This window comes from Papio anubis, chromosome 14 (assembly GCF_008728515.1).
Source record: "Papio anubis isolate 15944 chromosome 14, Panubis1.0, whole genome shotgun sequence".
In the NCBI taxonomy this organism is placed as follows: domain Eukaryota; kingdom Metazoa; phylum Chordata; class Mammalia; order Primates; family Cercopithecidae; genus Papio; species Papio anubis.
The window spans coordinates 100,968,405-100,987,966 of NC_044989.1; the positions used below are offsets into that span (position 1 = coordinate 100,968,405).

Here is a 19,562-nt window from a genome sequence, read left to right on the forward strand (position 1 = left end):
TATTTAAGAACTTATAAGGAGTTCTTAAAAGCAAGCGAGCCACCTTCTGCATACCAACTGAGCTGCTAGCTTGACAGGAAGCAAGGCCTTAGCTGTAGGGGCACTGACATGCCAGGACACTATCATTACTGTGTATATTAAAGCTGAAACTACTTTTTTAAGAAAGGTAGCATGTGCTAACATGTACTCCTGATGTTAGATACTAATGGCCTGCAAAACAAAGAACTTTTCTGTAGGAAAGGAGGAATGAGAAAATGATTCCTATTTCTTTCAAATACATGGCAACTGCTGCAAAGTGCTTCAGAGTAAAGGAGTTCACTGACTTCCTTCTAAATTTCAGAACTAAGAAACACACAATGCATGCATGGTACAGTTAGTTAATTTTTTACTAAGAAACTTCTATGTTTTCCTAGTGTTACAATTTAATATCAGTACTAATCAAATTTCACACAGTTTTTTTTCTCTTGCTTCCCTTTGTTTTTAATGTCTTCTACTTCCACCACCCCTCTAAAATTTAACTTTTGAGATTTGGAGAAATCACTTTGGGATTCTGTAGGAATGACAGAAATAAATGTTACTGTGTGTCCTCTTGGTGGAAGAAAGGCCAAAAGAAACTGCTGGTGCTCACACTAACATTTACCCTCAGTTGAGGAAGCAGATTTTCCAAAATCACAAAGTGACAACTGAGAGTCTGAGGGTAAAGGCTTTTAAAGGAAAGATGTAAGAAATTTTTTCGAATACCAGCTAAAAGACTCTGAGACAGGAAAGACCCAAATATCCTTATCAGTACTGTTCAAGAATAGAAAGAGAATTACAAGTAGCAGGAAACTCATCTGGTTTTCTCCAGGACACCATCTTGTTTAATATTTTTATTTCCTTTTACTCTTTTTTAATTTTTTATTAAATAGAGATGTGGTCTTGCTATATTCCCAAACTGATCTCAAACTCCTGGGCTTAAGTGAGCACCCCCATCTCGACCTCCCAAAGTGGCTGGGATTACAGGTGTGAGCCATCACGCCCAGACTATTTTTATTAAACTCAGACAAAGGACAAAGAAAACATGCTAACTAAATGTGTGAATGTCACGAGAGTAGAGAGGAACAGATAAAGGATGCCAAATCATGATTCAACAACAACAACAAAAAAGAGCACAAAACTATTGGGATAAAATGACACCACAATTAAGTTTCATTTTTCCTAAAAAGCAAATAAATACTGGATGAAAGAAAAGGTTGGCTTGTGAACAAAATGAAAAAAAAATTTAGTTAGACCCAAAGTCTTTTATGAGCCAAAGGTGTGATGATGCTCTAAATAGGAAAAGTAGTATTAAAACTTTTTGGTTGGGCGCAGTGGCTCACGCCAGTAATTCCAGCACTTTGGGAGGCTGAGGCGGGTGGATTGCTTGAGCCTGGGAGTTAGAGACAAGCCTGGCCAACAATGGTGAAACCCCATCTCCACAAAACAAAAAATACAAAAATGAGCCTGGTATGCTGGTGCATGCCTGTAGTCCCAGTACTCAAGAGGCAGAGCCAGGAGGATCACCTGAGCCCGGGTGGCAGAGGGTGCAGTGAGCTGAGATTGCACCACTGCACTCCAGTCTGGGTGACACAGCAAAACCCTGTCTCCAAAACAAAACACAACACCTTTTTGAGGAAGGAAGAAAATGATCCTTTTCTGAATCTGGATAACTCACTTAGAGTAAACTGACAAAATATGAGTGTACCCATAAGAGAAGGACCCCGGGAGCACAGCCACACACACAAAGAGCAGCGGGGAGGGGCCGGGAAGAAGTGCTGAGACTCTCGGTACAAACTTGGCTGCACGAGCTCAGCATTCTCCCCTTTTCCTCCTGGAACCATCCAAACAAAACAAGAGAAAACAAAAACCTCATTTTCAGCAAAACTGGGAGACAAACTCCAAAAGAGTTGCAAGGACTTCCAAAGGAGATCCAGTTCACACAGGAGATGAGGAGAAAGCAGAGAAGCAAACGAGGGTGATACTAGCAGCAGCAGTTGTCAGAGAGCACCAAGGGAGATGGGAGGTGGGAGTGTATGTAGTTCTTAAAGATGAAGGACCTACGAAGGGCAAAAGCACCATCCCTCACCTGCAAAAAGGGTGCAGAGACAGGAGTGTGTGGATGGCAAGAGAAATCCCCAACCCCAGTGGGCCTGGTTTTGTGGCATCTGCACTGTGTTTGCCCACAGCCTTTGCTTTACCGACCATGTTTTGCCAGTCTGCTGACAGGTAACAGTTATCTCCTTTCAATGTTAATATCTTATGAGTGAGGCTGACCATCTTTACCTACTTTGTTCATAAAATAATCTCTGTTCCTCAAACAGTTCTGACTAAATCCTTAATGCCAGTAAAGGGCTACGAACCAATTATGGCTCAAATAGTCAGCCCTCTGTATCCACAGGTTTCACAACCACATGGATTCGACCAACCTTGGGTCAAAAAATATTTGAAAAAAATTGCATCTGTACAGGCTCTTTTGGTCATTATTCCCAAAACAATACAGTATAACAGGCATTTGCATGGCATTTACATTGTACTTGGTATTAAGTAATCCAGAGATGATTTAAAGTACAGTCATGTGTTGCTTAACAACAGGGATATGTTCCTAGAAATGCATCGTTAGGTGATTTCTTCATTGTATGAACATCATATAGTGTGCACACACAAACCTAGATGGTACAGCCTACTACACACCTAGGCCACACGGTGTAGCCTATTGCTCCTAGGCTACAAACCTGCACAGCCTGGTACTATACTGAATATGCTAAGTAACTGCAATACAATGGTAAGCAGTTGTGTATCTAAACACAAAAAAAGTACAGTAAAAACATGCTATAAAAGATTACAAATGCGATCTCACCACGAATAGAGCTTGAGGGGCTGGAGGTTGCTCTGGGTGAGTCAGTGAGTGAGTGGCGAGTGAATATGAAGACCTGGGACATTAGTGTACACTACTGTAGCCTTCATAAACACTGTGCATTCATGCCATACTAAATTTATTTTAAAATGTTTTTCTTCCTTCAATATTAAATTAATCTTAATGTAACTTTTTCTTAAAATTTAAAAGTTAATTTTATTCTTTTATGAGTTTAATACACAAACACTTCATATAACTGTACAAAATATTTTCTTTCTTTAAATTTCTATCCTATAAACTTTTTCCTAATTGAAAAATTTTTTTAGCTTTAAAAATGTTTTTGGTAAAAAGAAAGACACAAACATATACATTAGTCTAGGCCTACACAAGGTCAGAATCCTCAATATCACAATCTTCTCCCTCTACATCTTGTCTCATTGGAGGGTCTTCAAGGGCAAATAACACACATGGAACTGTCAGCTGTCATCTCCTATGATCACAATGCCTTCTTCTGGAATCCTCCTGAAGGACCTAAGGCTCTTTCGCAGTTAACTTGGTTTTTAATATGTAGAAGGAGTACACTCTAATGATTAAAAAGTATAATATAGTAAATACATAAACACAGTAACATATACTGTATATAATTGTACGTGCTATACTTTTATACAACCAGCAGTGCAATACGTGAGTTTACACCAGCATCACCATGATCACGAGTAACAGGTTGAGCTACAACCCATTACACGTTACAAAGGCTATGATGTCACTGGGCAATAGGAATTTTTCAGCTCCATTATAATCTTATGGGACCACCGTCATACATGTAGTCAGTTGTTGACCAAAATGTTGTTATACAACATATGACTATATATGGAACAGAGTGCACAGCTTATATGCAAAGACTAGGCCACTTTATATCAGAGGCTTGGGCATCTGCACTTCTGGTATCCATGGGAAGTCCTAGAACCAATTCCCCAAATAAGGGATCACTCTATTCCCAAATTACCTTCCTCGGACCTGGAGTTTAAGTAAAGCTTAATTACCCAGGCTAATAACAAGCAGCTAGCTGACCAAAAATCCAAACCAGTGGAATTCTACTCATGTGACTTTTCCCATTTCAATATTTTTTAAATCTTTCCTAATTGAGAAAAGAAGCTCAAAGAGATGACCCTGAGTTTAAACTTACACTGAAAATCCATCACGGGCTAATTAAAACATGTCAAGTACAAAATTCTTGTTTTCACAGACATTCACTAGCATCTACGTAGCTTATAAAACAAAATGACTTTAAAACTTCAGCTCTTCCTTGTGAGCCAGCGCTCACCTTCACCACCTACCACATGCAGAGGCTGGACAGCCAGAGTCTCAAAATCCAAGCATTCTAATTCAGTAAGTACAGTCCATACACAACTTGAACAGACCTCTGAACTCATTCAAGAGTTATTAAAAAGAACATTGAAAAGGGTCTTAACAAAAATACTACAAGGAATTTGCAAATTAGCTACAAAAGCATTACATAAGCAGCGAAGTTGTCCCTACTACCGGGGAACGTATGTCCTGTTTTCTTCTAAAAGTCCTAGCTGACTATTTGCAGGCTCCTTAGTTCAGCAGGCACCAATTTTTCTAAACAGGTGGCAAATTATAAAGAGTTTTCAGAATCCGGACTACAAAAATACGCAAAGTGTATGAAAGATTCCATGCCAAAATGTGCTGTTAAATTAGTAGGATAGTATTTAACAGCATGTGTTGCTATTTAATAGACTAAATTCCACTGGATAATATCAATACAGGGCTTTACTGCTGTTGGGCCATTTTTCCTGGAGGAAAAAAACAATGTCTGTGAATTAAATAAAAACAGAAATGATAATGAATGAGAAATTTGGACCTGTGAGGTAGGCAGCAGGAGCCAGTCAAGAAAAGAAAATCAAAAGACTCTTCTGAACCCCAGGTGAAATGGCCATGTTTTGGTCAATGATGAACTGCATATACAATGGTGGTCCCATAAAATTATAATATCATATTTTTACCATACTTTTTCTATGATTACATATACAAATACTTACCATTGTGTTACAACTGCCTACAGTATTAGGCACAGTAACATGTTGTACAGGTTTGTAGCCTAGGAGCAAGAGGCCACACCACATAGCCTAGGTGCGTAGTAGGCTGTACCATCTAGGTCTGTGTAGGTACACTCTATGATGTTCCCACAATGACGGATCACCTAATGATGCATTTCTCAGAATGTATCCCCGTCATTAAGCGACCCATGACTGTACAGGGAAATAATATATTTCTGTGCATTAAAAACATGAAAGCTGTAAGGTAACCACATTACCAATGTTAGCAATATTAATGAGTTAAACGAGCAGGTGGTGCAAAATGTACTTCTCCACCAGAGGACACTACAACTTCCAGGTTCAAATTGTTTTCTGCATCCCTTAGTGTCTATGGTTTTTTTGTTTTTTGTTTTTTTGGCTTAAACCAGTAAAAATTTATTTTCTGACAGTTCTGGATGCTGGAACTCTGAAACCAAGGTGTGAGCACGGCCATGTTCTCTCTGAAGGCTCTAGGGAAGGGTCTTTCTTCACCTCTTCCTAGTTTCAGTGGTTGCAGGCACTACTTGGCCTTCCTTGACTGGCAGACCATTATTCCCATCTTGCCTCCCTTGCCACATGGTACTCTTCCTGTGTTTCTGCCTCTAAGTCCAAATCTTATCTTTTTCTTTTAAATTTTGTTTTACTTTAAGTTCTGGGATACACTGCAGAACGTGGTTTGTTACATAGGTAAACGTGGGCCATGGTGGTTTGCTGTACCTGTCAACCCATCACCTAGGTATTAAGCCCGGTATGCATTAGCTATTTGTCCTCATCTGCATCCCCTACTCTTGAGTATACCTAAAGTTAAGGCATTTAGAGAAAAAAATAATTTTTCATGTGAAGAAGGCTGAAGTTTCAGAAAAATATGCACTGGGACTCAGAGGCTGAGAGTGGAAAAGCAATCAGGTCAATCCTGAGCAAGCCAACTTAAACCATAATGCAAAGACTTCACAAAACTGGTCTGATGCCATCTTTGGGACACTTGCTCGGCATCTAACACAGTATGTTGATGAGTAACTGTGGGGCAGATCCAAGTTTTCACAAGGAAGGAAAACATTTCTAAGGCCTCAAGGAATGTGAAGGCCTGCCAGTCCGAAGTGTAAGCTTTCTTTCACAAGTTATGTAAACAGCTGTGCCAGGGGATAAGTATTACCCCAGGAAGCTATGGAGGATATTCCTTGGAGTGGCTAACTACCAGTGTAAATGCAGAAAGAGAAAAGACCAACCAACTTGGACATTTTCCTTTTGCTACCTCTTCTAGCCGTCGCCTCTGTTCTTTCTGCTGCTCAATCCGCTTCTGTCTCTCCGCCAGCAGTTGCCTTTTATATTCTTCCTGCTCCCGGAGCTGTTGCTCCTGTAGTAACTGTTGTCTCCGAAGAGCCTCAGAACGTTCCTTGTTCTCCTGCTGCAGTCTCAGGAAATCTCGACGAAGAGTAGACTCACCAGGCACGTTCACAATGGAACTGTTGGAGAAAGTAGGGCTTTCAGGGGTGTGCACAGATCACACTGTCCTCTAAGTGAGACAGCAGCACCAGCATCCTATTCCATTTCTACATTCATTCTCTGAGTTCTTCTGACTTGAGGGAGGCAACTAATCCATTCACAGAAATGACCATAGCTACAATTCGATAGTCCCATATCTTCTTTTATTTATTTAGTAAATGTCTTAAAATGCTGTCCTAGATGTTTGCTTGACAAGACATTTCTACTTAGGATTCTCATAACGATTCAAACTCAGTCAAAGGAAAGGTTGAAATCACCTTCTTTGATTTCACTAGTCCTTTAACTACCTTTTTTTTTTTTTTTACTTCAGTAAACAGAACCATCAGACCACTCTTCAGTGTTTACACCATTCCTTTTGTCTTTGGTCAACCACCAAGCCCTGTCATAATTCCCTCCCACTTTCTAATTTCCAGGTCAGCAGCTGAGCCCAAGCGGGTCCTATGAATCAGCCACTGCAAAGATCAATTAAACACACCCTTCCTAGGTGACCTCCCCACCGAGTTACTTCTCCACTGCCATGGCATCCAGAGCAGCACGGCAAAGATATCTCCTTAAATTGCCTTTTTCGCCATATGGTGCTCCTCCTATTCAAAAACAATTACACTGCTCATGAAATCAGTTCAAATTCCTCTGAAATTCTTAGTCTAAAATGGATTAAAATCTCTCCTACACAAGAAGAAAAAGAGATTATGGAGTAGCTTCAATAAATTCTCTTCTCTCTCTTCCAAGTCCCATTCTCTGGCACATGGTTCCCCACAGGTCTCTCGAGATGCCCTTCCACCCTCCCTTTGTTCACTTCATCAGCCACATCCTGCAGCATGGACAAATGCCAGGCACACCCATCTTACAATCCAAAAATCCTCTATTCTCTGATTCATCAGTTATTATGAGGTTCATGCAACCAATCTGACTCCTTAACCTTCTGCTTTACTGAACCTTGGGAAGCCAGAGATAAACTAAAACATAGACCGTAAAATAAATCAGGACACACACAGTCCTGCTGGTCCATGAGTGGGACAATTCTTTGTGTGTAGCCATATTCTATATACCACAAGAAATGGTGTTCAATGGCACCTTCACTATCCATGGCTTCCGGAACAATAAATGCTGGGGCACTCTCCCCTGCCTAGGCCCACACATTTATCAATGACTCGGGGAGAGGACACAATACAACCCTTGGTAAAGAATCACTGGGTAAGAGGATCCAGGGAAGAAAAATGTTTACAGGACAAGTATAGAGAAGAATGGAAGATACTAAGACGCTGTCTAACTGGTACTAGCAAAGAATTTAAGATTCGTTGTACTACACAGGTGTCTTCTGAAATCCTGGCACAACATAAAACTTAATCCCTTCATAAAGCAGGATACTGAACAGTGGCTTCGTGGTTACCTTGGCTCTCCTTCCTGTTCAGGCACTTCCTCCTCTTCTTCCTCACTCCCACTGTACTCATACTCAGTTTCATCTACAAAGAAAAGGACAAGAGCATCATGGCAGAAAATAAACAAATTCCTGGTGAAAACAGCAACTTGTATAAAGCATTTGGGGAGGAGGGACAAGACACCACATTCCCATAGTGACAGCATCTATTCCCTAGTCAGCCTTACTCCCTATAGAAAAGCTGATTCCACAGCATTCCAGCCAACCTTGTATGGGGATGCACTGCTGAGGAGGTGCAGGACCACGAGAGGGGGTCCAGCGCCCCTGACACATAAGAAAAGAACCCAAGGACACTAGCAAATTCAACAAAATCCACTTTGATGGCAAAATTCAAAAAGATATGTGACTGCTGAAACTAAGGCAACCAAGATAATTTATTTGGTGATTTTCTGCAATTAGGGATCCACGGAGAGTGCAGCAGAGGGAAAAAAGCCTGTAGGATGGACACAGAGTGAAACATTAACTAGGTACAGGAAAAACAAGCCAAAATGTACCCACAAACAAACCAGGCAAAATCAGGGAAAACAAATTAAACCATATAGCAAAAAAAAAACGAGACTAAAATTTGCTCTACTTAGGCCAGACTTCAAACAAACAGAAGTTTCAACATCAATAACTCACTTTCAGTTCTACAGGTTTCATACAGTTCTCCCAAAAGGCCATTTTACCGGTCCCTTCACTTAATGTCAATATCCAACTTCCAGTGAGCAGTTTCACTCCAGAAACCAATAAAAAACCCAGACAGGCTGAAGAGATTTAAAAGCAAAGACTAGACACACACACCTCTATTTTTTTCAAAGATATACAAGATGAAAATCAGGCTGGGTGCGGTGGCTCCCACCTGTAATCCCAGCACTTTGTGAGGCCCAGGCGGGCAGATCACGAGGTCAGGGGTTCAAGACCAGCCTGACCAACATGGTGAAAGCCTGTCTCTACTAAAAATACAAAAATCAACCGGGTGTGGTGGTGCACGCCTGTAATCCCAGCTACTCAGGAGGCTGAGGCAGGGGAATCACTTGAACCCAGGAGGCGGAGGTTGCAGTGATCCAAGATCACAACACTGTAGTCCAGCCTGGGTGACACAGCAAGACTCTGTCCCAAAAAAAAAAAAAAAAAAAAAAAAAGATGAAAATCAGTTTCCTGGTTTTAAAGTGCCTGAGCAATTAAAATATGGTTCCGTACAAATTTATCAGTCTGCATATATAACATAAGCTCTTCTGTATGCTAAACCATCAAAGCTATTTAATTTTAATAGACTCTGCTAGCTTCAAAGGGAAATTCCAGCTTAAATAATCTTCAGAATCCTTAAAATAGGTACTCTGCTATGTTTATAATTTTATACTACAAATTACTAATTATTGACAAGAGGCTGATGGTATCTGGAAGGTAAACCCAAAGAGAAAATAAAGAGGTCACTGTGACTTGAAGACTGAAAGGAAGGGAAGGTGTTCTGCTGTTTCCATCTGCAAAATGTGGGTGATGAGGAAAACATGAGATGATCCAAGGTATCTGGCAAATGTTCCATGAATGTTAGCTATTATTACTAAGTAAAGTTATGGGAAAATGATCCAATATGCAAATAATTTTTTCCTAAACAGTGCTTCCATGTCAATTGAGAGTTAAGGAAAAAAAGTCTTGTTTTCAAGCTTTAGTTAACTGTGTTACAAGTGCATAGCTTAATATACAAAGCCTAATTACTTTTATAACTAAGTATATCAGAAGGAAAAAGGTTATTCTGAACATCAATGATAACTTAACTATGAATACCAGTACAGGCAGAAAGGCCTCCAGACTTTGACCAATTCTTTTACTGCCTTGAACCTGCTCTTCTTAGTTTCTTCTCTGACCTTGAAATTTGAACCAAAAAATAATAGGATACCAGTTATCCAAGTGTTGTTCTATAATGTTGTTATAGGGACCCACAAAAGAGAAAGATCAGTGTGAGCCAGCAGCCTCAGAGAAGATGGTTTAGTAAAGATGGTGATGATGTTTGAACTGCACCTTGCTGGACAGAAGGAAAACGGAGAGCATTCCAGGAAGGTCGGCAAAGTATGTGCAAAGACGTAAAACAAAGATACTGGGAACACAAAAGAACCTTCAGTAGTTAGCACAAGAGCATGCTTGTGCTGTGCATGCTATTGAAAGCAAAGTCGTCTGACTATGCATGTGGCCCATGCTGCCACACCACTTGTAATACAGAGAGCAATAAAAAAACCCTGAGCGGGGTTCTTGGGCAGGAGAATTATACAGAAACACACTGATGGTGATGCTCACAGCAGATGCTCAATAAACCCCAGTGAAATATGCCATGAACACATCCATGATGAAGTAAAATGGGCAGCAACAATGACGTCACCCTCGGGAACAAGAAGAGCATCCCATCGTCATGCCTATTTACTTGCTGTAAGCTTGGTGACACACCACAAAGCTCCAGCCAACTCCACCTGGAGCCAGGCTGGACCCCAGGCCTAAGCACTGAACTGCAAGCAGAGAGAAACCATGCAAGCACTGGCCAAGTGAGCACTCTCACAGCTGGGAAGGGAGTGACCTACTCTAGTTGGCAAGAACCTAAACATAAAAATTTTAAAGGATGAAAACAAAAACAGGCTTAGTACCTTTCTCGCCTCTCTTCTTCCTGGTACGATCTATATGATCCTTAAGCTGGATTCTAACTTGCCTTTCATTTGGCTGATCCCTTATAAAAGGATGTTTCAAAAGCTGCTCTGTAGAGGGCCGCTGCGTGTAATTCTTCACCAGGCACCCTTCTATAAAACTAAAAAATTTCTTCGACCTGTAAGAAGTGAAAAAGATCATCAAATTTCCACCACAGAGAGTAAAGATCCAAAATATCAGTAACTTACAAGCCTCAACATAAAGAAGAGCTTCAGAGTTCACTGTGAACATTCTGCAAATGCATAGGAATAATGTATGAAACATAAATAGGAACTCAGGACTGCTGAGGATCAGGAGCATTAATTTAGCACCGTTTAAGTGGTGCATCCTATCGCTAACAACACACCACAAATAGGCAGCTAAGAAGGAAGTCAGATTTAAATGAACTGGGCTTAAATCTAATATTGCACATTAATCACTTAATTACAGGAGTGGCGGGGGCAAGGGGGTAGTGGGAGGTCTTTGATAAAATGAAGGCAGACGGGACAGATGTCCAGTACCTAGAAGACAAGGACAGCAATGAGATAAGAAAAGGAGCAGACTCCATGACCAAATGCTGGGGCTCTTGAACCTGTTAATTTGACATTTCCACCAGAGTTCCAAACCAGTTGATTTGTCAGTTCCCTCTGTTTAATCTACAAAGGTGGAAATTACAATCGTTGAGTTTTTTTGGAGGGGTTAGGGGAAGAGATGAATCTGTCACCTACATTTGCCATACTAGCCACTTTTACTTCTGCCTGTTTCTCCATAACCAGCTCATGAGGACCACAGCCCTAGCCTTGGTCAGGACACTCTTACCAATCACCTATCCTATTTTTTGAGACTCATTTCAAGAATCACCACTTCTGGTAAATCTTCCTGGCAACACTCCGCCCTATGTGACCCCAAGTTAGGAACCTTTCTTCTGGGGTTATCTGCTTTTAACAGACTGCATGCTTTATGTTTCTGTCCCGCTGAAAGGTTGAAATGGTACAGGTCAAAAACTAGTTCCTACATCTCAACCTGTAGGCAATGCTCAACGCTAGGCATGCACACCACAATAGGTATGGAATAAAGTTTTGTTGAATGAATGAGGTATTCTTCAGTCTTTAAAAATGTGAGTTAGAAAATTAGTTCACTCTTTCTACTTCACTGCTTTTAAGAATCACTTCTATTGTCTCGTATTTCCATTAAAACTTAACTTTTTTTCAATTCAACAAATATTTATGTATCAACTATTTGCATTTGTTTACGTTAGGCTCTATAACACATACACATAAGAAATAAAGTGGAGAAATTTAGGTAGATACAACAGCAGACATATATCAAACTTACAGAGGAAGCAAAAACCTGTTACAGTGGATTGGACAAGAAGAAAAAGTAGGATACTTGATATTCATAAGGTAGGACAGAGAAGACAACATTCCAGAGTGAAGGAATGATATGAACTAAAGTAGGGAAGTGTTAGAGAATAATGAGTTATTTTCTGAGGCTAGTATGAAAAATGAAAAAGAATGGAAAAATAGGTTAGGGTCAGCTCAAAGAAAAGCCCTTAAAGTCATTCAAAGTCGCTGTTACTTTATTCTACGTTTAATGAGGAACATGGAAGATTCTACACAGGATAGTGAAATGCTTTAACACAGAGATTTCTAAGACCCAATGTCCACAAAGATCATTTTGGGGAGTTTATTGAAGATACAAATACCTGAGTCACTCCTCAGACCAGAAACTTTGAGGTTAGAGCCATCAGTTAAAAGATTCCAAAAGGATTCCTAAGCATTGTGTCCACAGACTAACATCTGGGAATCAATGAACTACAAAATATTTCCTAAAATCAAGAATCAAGTTCTGCTGGCAGAAGGACACTGATCATCTTTTGAAAGCCATTTCTCCAAAAAACAGAACTTACATCAGGTGGACAGCAATCACAAGAAGAAGGACTTTACGTCTGTAATTATCTCATCCTTTTAGAATACTTGGGTAATATGAGAACAGGGATATAAATGGATGAAACGTGTCATCTAATCCAGTTTAAAGAAAGTTTGGTGTAAGAAAAGAACACAGGAAGCATTTATTGCTGTCTACCACTGTACCTTTGTATCACTGTATGTTGGACACACAGTGGTTAATACAAAACTGTAGCTAACGGACAGAATAATCGGAGTGTGAGGAACCCTGAAGACAGCATTAACTTAGCAATCCTTCCAGTACGGACTTCTGTCAACAAAATCTGAGAGAGATAAAGAAAAGGGGAGAATGAGTACTACTTAATCAAAGCATGAACTGGGTAAAGAGTTACTCCAGTTCCATAGCTGATTCCTTGGGTGATATCAGCTATACACATTGGGTTTCCCTAGGCATGGCCACCTGAGGATGTCCAGAGTTATTATGTCTTAATACAGAAGAATGACTGGAGCTAAGATCCTTACAACTCCGTGGCAATAAAAACCATTCTAAACACAGGTAAATGGAATCAGACAGCCACATGGAGCCAAACGTGGCTAAAGACTTGATAAAAACTGAGAAAAATCCTGCCAGCAGAAGACAGAGGGGAAAGGATGGTGAAATGTGTTGGGGGAAAGGACAGTGAGATACAGGGAGAAGAAGCACGAAGAAAACTGGTATGAAGATGGGTGTTGGCGTGCAACAACATAGGGGAAAAGAGAACTGCAAATCACCAGAAGGTGAGCAAACAAGAAAAAAAGCATAAACAGGAACCGCTAAAAGGCCAAATTCAGAATGGAAGCTTAACTCTGAGATGTTCTGCGTATTTCAGAATGAGAGTCAAGAACCTAAGACGAGGTAGCATCAATTGGAAAACTAGTAAGAACTGTTTAAAAAAAAAAAAAAAAAAGTCATATAGCAGGTAGGAATCAACGAGTCCAGAAAAACAGAAAGAGGAACACAAAAAGGAGGGAAGGCCATGCATGAAGAGCCCGAGTACAGACGAGAACAAACAGGAAAGGACCCAGAAGGAAACTCAGGAGGGAAAGAGGGGGCAAAATTCTCAGCAGAACCCAAAACACTGCTCTCTCTCTTCAAGATTTTACAACTAACCCAACAGTATGTTCCCACAATGCTGCAATCCTAACAGGTGCTCTCAGGGAAAGTCATCCTCCTCTCTCTCTCTGTGGGTATCAGTACTCTGTTTGACAAATGTATGAGAGTTACAAGGAGAAGGAAAAGTGACAGCCCAAGAAGATTAAGCCATTCTGTTAATATGCTATTCTGCAATGAAAGCTGGTATGTCTAACTTCAGTTAAAAAAATAATAATAATTACAGTAAAAGCCTCCATTAATTTTAAAATCCTACGACATCTGAGGAACTGCAAGTCAACACAGCTTTTTTTTTTTTTTTTTTTGAGACAAGAGTTTTGCTCTTGTTACCCAGGGTGCAGTGCAATGGCGTGATCTTGGCTCACCACAACCTCTGCCTCCTGGGTTCAAGCGATTCTCCTGCCTCAGCTTCCTGAGTAGCTGGGATTACAGGCATCATCACCACGCCCGGCTAATTTTGTATTTTTTTTCAGTAGAGACAGGGTTTCTCCATGTTGGTCAGGCTGGTCTCGAACTGCTGACCTCAGGTGATCCGCCCGCCTTGGCCTCCCAAAGTGCTGGGATTACAGGTGCGAGCCACCGGGCCCAGTCACTTTCTTTAATGGAAAGATGTTTAGAAGTATATTACACTTAAAAGAATGTCTAAATATTAAAATAAAGCATTTGTCTTTAGACATGTTATAGTGTTTCGTGTGGTCGTTTGTCACCGTTTTGTAATTCAGAGAGAATTTATCAAGAAAAATCTCATTTAAAAAAAATCAACGCACCCTTTAATTGGAGTTTTGGAGAACCAGCTCTTGTGTTCCCCAGAATTAGAAGGGCCAGAATTTTATCTCAAAGCAAAGTATAAGTAAAAAGAAACAAAAAAAAGGAAAAGAACAACAAAAAACCATATATAGCTTACCATTTTTTTGACTTCAGCCGGGGAGGAGGGTTTCTGGGAATGAGAAACAGTGCTCTCATTGGATGCATGTCACAGAGAGCTGAGGAGAGGAGACGGTCGTGTCAGTATGGCACTTACTTTACTCATTCTTGATTTCTAGGGCTCAGTCATAAATAACATGAAATGCTCTGGCCCATCGTCTGACTGACAGGCTTCATACCGAGCAGTCTAGACACCTAGTTACGAACTCCAGGGCATACCTTGAATTTCCCATTTAAAAACAGCACAGCGGGAGGATGAGAGCAACAAGAAGAATATACATTTTTCAACAGACATTGGAAAGTTTTCATAAATCTAAGTCTTACAGGAACTAACACTTAAGTTGTTAAACTATCTGTAAGATTACAATGAAAATGATTGCATTTTCATAGGGTTGTTGTCGAGATTAAATAAGATATGGCTTGCAAAGGCCTTCACGCAATGCCTGGAACAGAATGAGCACAGTTAGGCCCTCCAGAAATGCTGTTTGTTGTTACAGCTAAAAATACTAGAAAGCAAAAATTGAGCATGAAATGGATTTACTTCTGTGCAATTACTGTTTTTGTACTCCTATCACTCACCCAATAAAGGTGTGTTAGGCACACACGCAGGCATTACTGTGTCACCATAGGCAATGTGCATTTTCATGTGTTTCTTTACCTTCAAAAGACCCTTACAAGGCATCTGGGCAATGAGGAGGGGCAGACAATACTATTCCCCTTGTGAACAAAAACTGAGACAAAGGATGAGGTGGTACTTCCCCGCCTTACTGTCTCAGAGGGAAGCACAGGGGAATGTACGGTGTTTGAGGCAGATCTCTATTTCCACACTGAAAACTAATTTTTAGCTGTCAATAATTACTTTCATTCATTCAACAAATATTTATTCAGCAGCAACTATGTGCTGTGCCAGACAGTTATACATTCTTTGTGTAGACCTTTTTTAATGGGGACAGCAGAAAATGCAGGGTTTTTTTTTCCTTTGTTCTCTGCAATTCTACCTCATCCGTGATCAAAAATGAATTATATGAAGTTCTCATTAATTCAATCCAATGGAGAAGCAAAAACTCACAAAATTTCAGTTAACACGCACAAAAAATTATTCTATTAATAAAGTTTTGCCTCCATTTGTAAACTCAAAACTTAATACTAAAATTTCATGTGTTAGGAGTAGTTTCACTGAATTATTCAATTTAAAATGTAAAGAGAAAACTTACTACTTATTATTTGATCTCAGCACTACTTCAGGTCACACATTTGAGTACAACTTAAATAAAAGAAAATGTAGCCTATAGGCCTCCTAGAGATATTTAAAAGAAATAGTAATAGTGGTTGCCAAGAATTCCTTTTATATCTAAAACTTGACTATATTGATGATGCCTTCATCTAAACAGTCTACCAGAAATGCCTTTATCCATGGAGCTGAGCTGTTCTTTTTGAAGTCTTGGGAGAGATTTAAGTTACACGTTAACAAGTGAGCTAAAAAGAAAAGTTACTTACAGGGAAAAAGAAAAGAAAGTTACTTACGGGGAGCACCTTCTGCCATCTCGATGGCTGTAATGCCACAAGACCAAAGATCACTCTGCAAAAATAAAATAGTATGTTACGGATACTGGAGTAGCTACAAAGCCACTAATTTACATGTCTGGCTATTCACACAACTTTGCTATATAAACCAAAATGAAGTTTGCCAGAAAATTAAAAGTACAAACACATTTGTAGAACTTATGGAAGGAGGGAGGGACGGAGGGAGGGACGGAGGGAGGGAGGAAGGAAGGAAGGAGAAAATTGATTTGATTAAAACCACTCACATCTATGAATGAACTAGAGCTGGTCCACTTAAAAACCTCTCTCTAACTGTTCAGTGAATGGTCTACGGTTCAATATGTTTCTTCATTTCTTCATAAGCATTCAATACTTTAGACTTCTGGCCCAGATGGATGTTTATTGTTAGTAACTCAAACTTAATTAAGATTTTAAAGTTTAAAGGCCAGAAACCATTCTTTACAAAGTGTTCACCACTGAATTCATAAAACCTAACGTGGCTCACTAATTCAAATCATGCCACTAAGCATTCCCACCCTACTTGCAAACCAAACAAGTCAGCTGGTTTTCTGTACATGGAATCTTTTTTTTTTTCTGATTCCCCTGAAATACTAAATTTAAAATTTGAATTAAACTTCACTTTCTACTCAAATATAAGTTCCATGAAGGCAGGCATTTTTGCCAGTTTTATTTACTTTTGTAATGGAGAGTACTCACTAAACACTGTTTGATGTACTAAAGTCTTATCAGACAATATTTCTTAAAATCCAAAAAAAAGAATTTTTGAAAAGTAGATGAGAATAGTTATTATCATTACTATATATTTGTTTATATGCTATCCTAACCAAGGAATTAAAGGTGCTCAGTTTAAAGGTTTTCTAAATAATCTATACTTATATTACAAAGTTCAGACACATATATCTGAATACAACAAAAAGGAGAGACCTATCATTCCTCCCTTATTTTCATTAAGCTTTCTATACTATCAGGGTACACAAAGGGGCTCATTACCCTAATCCAGGGGCCACTCCTGGCAATGAGCGGGGGAGGAACAGCTCTGCATGTCCCCTGCTGAGGCAACATGAAGAACCTCCACCTCCACCTCCCCAGTGGTGATTTTGCTAAGAAGGTTTTCCTTGATACAAATTAAGCCTTTCTAGTTTACAGGAAACAAATTAAATGACATAAAGAAGTAATGAGACAAATCTCAAGGGCAGAACATTAGACAACAGGCCCAGGCTCTTCAGAAAGTCAGTTTTATGGCAAAACAAAAACAAATACAAAAAAACCAGGTGGGGGTGGCGGAGGGGGTGGTTCTAGATTAAAAGAGATTAAATAACCAAATACACTGTCTTGTTCTGCATACCAGCCAGGTCTAATTACCAACTTTGTATTAACTATTTGTATTTACTTAGGTATAATAATTATTTGGGGAATGCGGGAAAACATTTTCAAATTTTAGAGACATGGTAAAGAGTGGAAAGTCACAAAGTCTGTTATCTATTTTAAGATACTTCAGTATATAAAAAATAAAACTTACTCTGCACTACAGTCTTAAATTAAGTCTCATTAATTGGATATTTGTAATAAATACTAAAATACATGGGAGACTGTTAAGACATGAATTCCATTTTGCATATCATTAACAGGTATATTAACCAGTCTGGCTCATCTAATTAAGGCATGGATTTTTAAAAACAGCTTTTGTAAACACAGCAACCTGAGTCTGATATCAAATATGGATTTACATCTAGATTTTTTTTTAAAGTGCATTATTGATTCAAGTCCCTAGAGGTCACTCTAATAATTTAAATAAATTTGTATACCAAATCAATGCTGTACAGCAGTTTAACAAGAATAATATAAAATTTCACTCAAATGAAGCTATTACTGTACACTGGCAATATTTTAAAAAGAATAAATATTCGATTCTAATATATTCTTCAAGTTAAAAAAAAAAAAAAAAGGATAGTAAATAGGAACAAAAAGCTGTAGGCACGACAAAGTGCTCCAGACTGCTTTGAAACCAGTGTATTCCTTAATGAGAACACAGTCATGTGATACAAATGGCCAAAAAAGACAGCCAAAAAAGTCCTGAAAAATTTGCACCTGCAATTTTCCTCACTGAAGGTCTTCCTCCCCGAAAAGGCAGGCAGACAAGGGGTGTGCAATTTATAAGCAAAGCCCCCATCCCTCAGGCATGCCAGTGGCCCTGCAAAGGCCTACGGAGCAGGTGCCTCTTACTCTGTAATCATAGGTGGCATCCGGGTTCTCATCACAGGCGATGACCTCAGGAGCCATCCAGTAGGGAGTGCCTATGAACGTATTTCTCCGCCCCACTGTCCTGTCCAGCTGAGCACTCACACCAAAGTCAACTGTGGGAGGGAGAGAAAGGAAGAGAAAGTGAAACACAATTACAAACCAGATATACTTGTGAAAAAACACAAGGAGGAAATGTCTTCATAGTAAACTGAAACAGCAGTGCTTCATGAATATGCGATCCTCCTCAAGGCAGGCACCACTGGTCAGGAGTGCCCTTCCACAGTAAAGCCACCAAGACTGTGAGATCCTCTACCAGTCTGGAAGCTTCTGTGAAGCCTGGAGCTGGCTGCCTCCCCAGCTTCTCCGACAGTGACCAGCAGAGGGCCTTTTGAATGAACCACAACCTTCAGTGCTTTTAGAGAACTGCCGCAAACAAGATCAAGTCACAGAGAGCCCCATGTTCTGGAGAACTGACTGAAGACACACTTGACTTACCTTCTTAAACAGCACTAATAACCATAAAGGTAAGACATTCACAAAAGTTTTCTTGAAAAAAACACAGTACTGAATCAAAAAAAAAACACGCTAAATCATATGTTCACAAACAACACACCCTAAAGCACTTGGGACTTCTGCTGATTTTTCAGTGACTTCTGCATCCCACCCAATTGGATGGTGGTGGTGGTCTAGAGGAAAGTTCAAGGATGGGAGGCAGAGCTGGCAGGAAGACCATGACCTCTAACGGAATGCCTGCCATCCGTCCCTGCCAACACTATCACCACACACACTACCATTACCCCAGCAGGAACCTGCAAAGGTGGAGGCGCCCATGCAGAAAGGCCTACGAAGTGCTGAGATGACTAAAAGGGATCATAGATTCAACTTCTATGCACAGAACACGCTTAGAAAATGGCTTGTCCAGGGTGTGGACTTACTCACTGAGTACTCCTTCAGAGACAGAGACACACGGGCCAGGCAGCACAGGAACCAGGGACACACAGGCCAGCCAGTTAGTGCAGGAAGCCTAAGCGAGCATCACAGCGACTTGGAAGGCAATGGTAACCAATCACTAAGTGATCACTCAGGTACTATCACAGGCCGATAGCAGGAGACCAGTGCAGGGAACGCACAGCTCACTGAGTCATTTGGTATGAGAACTGCTCAAGTGCTTCCTTGAGGGGAACCCTGAGGGGAGTTTCCAATTGGGCAGATT

General features: G+C 40.1%; 1 protein-coding gene across 36 annotated transcripts in view; it reads right to left on the minus strand.

Annotated features, from left to right (window-relative positions):
- MAP4K4 (mitogen-activated protein kinase kinase kinase kinase 4) overlaps positions 1-19,562 on the minus strand; it is a 193,921-nt gene that overhangs the window by 44,412 nt on the left and 129,947 nt on the right. For all 36 annotated transcript variants that reach the window (XM_009184800.4, XM_009184799.4, XM_009184801.4 and 33 more), the window contains exons 7-12: positions 18,332-18,462; positions 16,070-16,124; positions 14,526-14,604; positions 10,528-10,703; positions 7,865-7,937; positions 6,224-6,434 (exon numbers count right to left, since the gene is read on the minus strand). In XM_009184800.4, the coding sequence (XP_009183064.1) occupies positions 6,224-6,434; positions 7,865-7,937; positions 10,528-10,703; positions 14,526-14,604; positions 16,070-16,124; positions 18,332-18,462 (725 nt within the window). The remainder of the gene's footprint in view (positions 1-6,223; positions 6,435-7,864; positions 7,938-10,527; positions 10,704-14,525; positions 14,605-16,069; positions 16,125-18,331; positions 18,463-19,562) is intronic.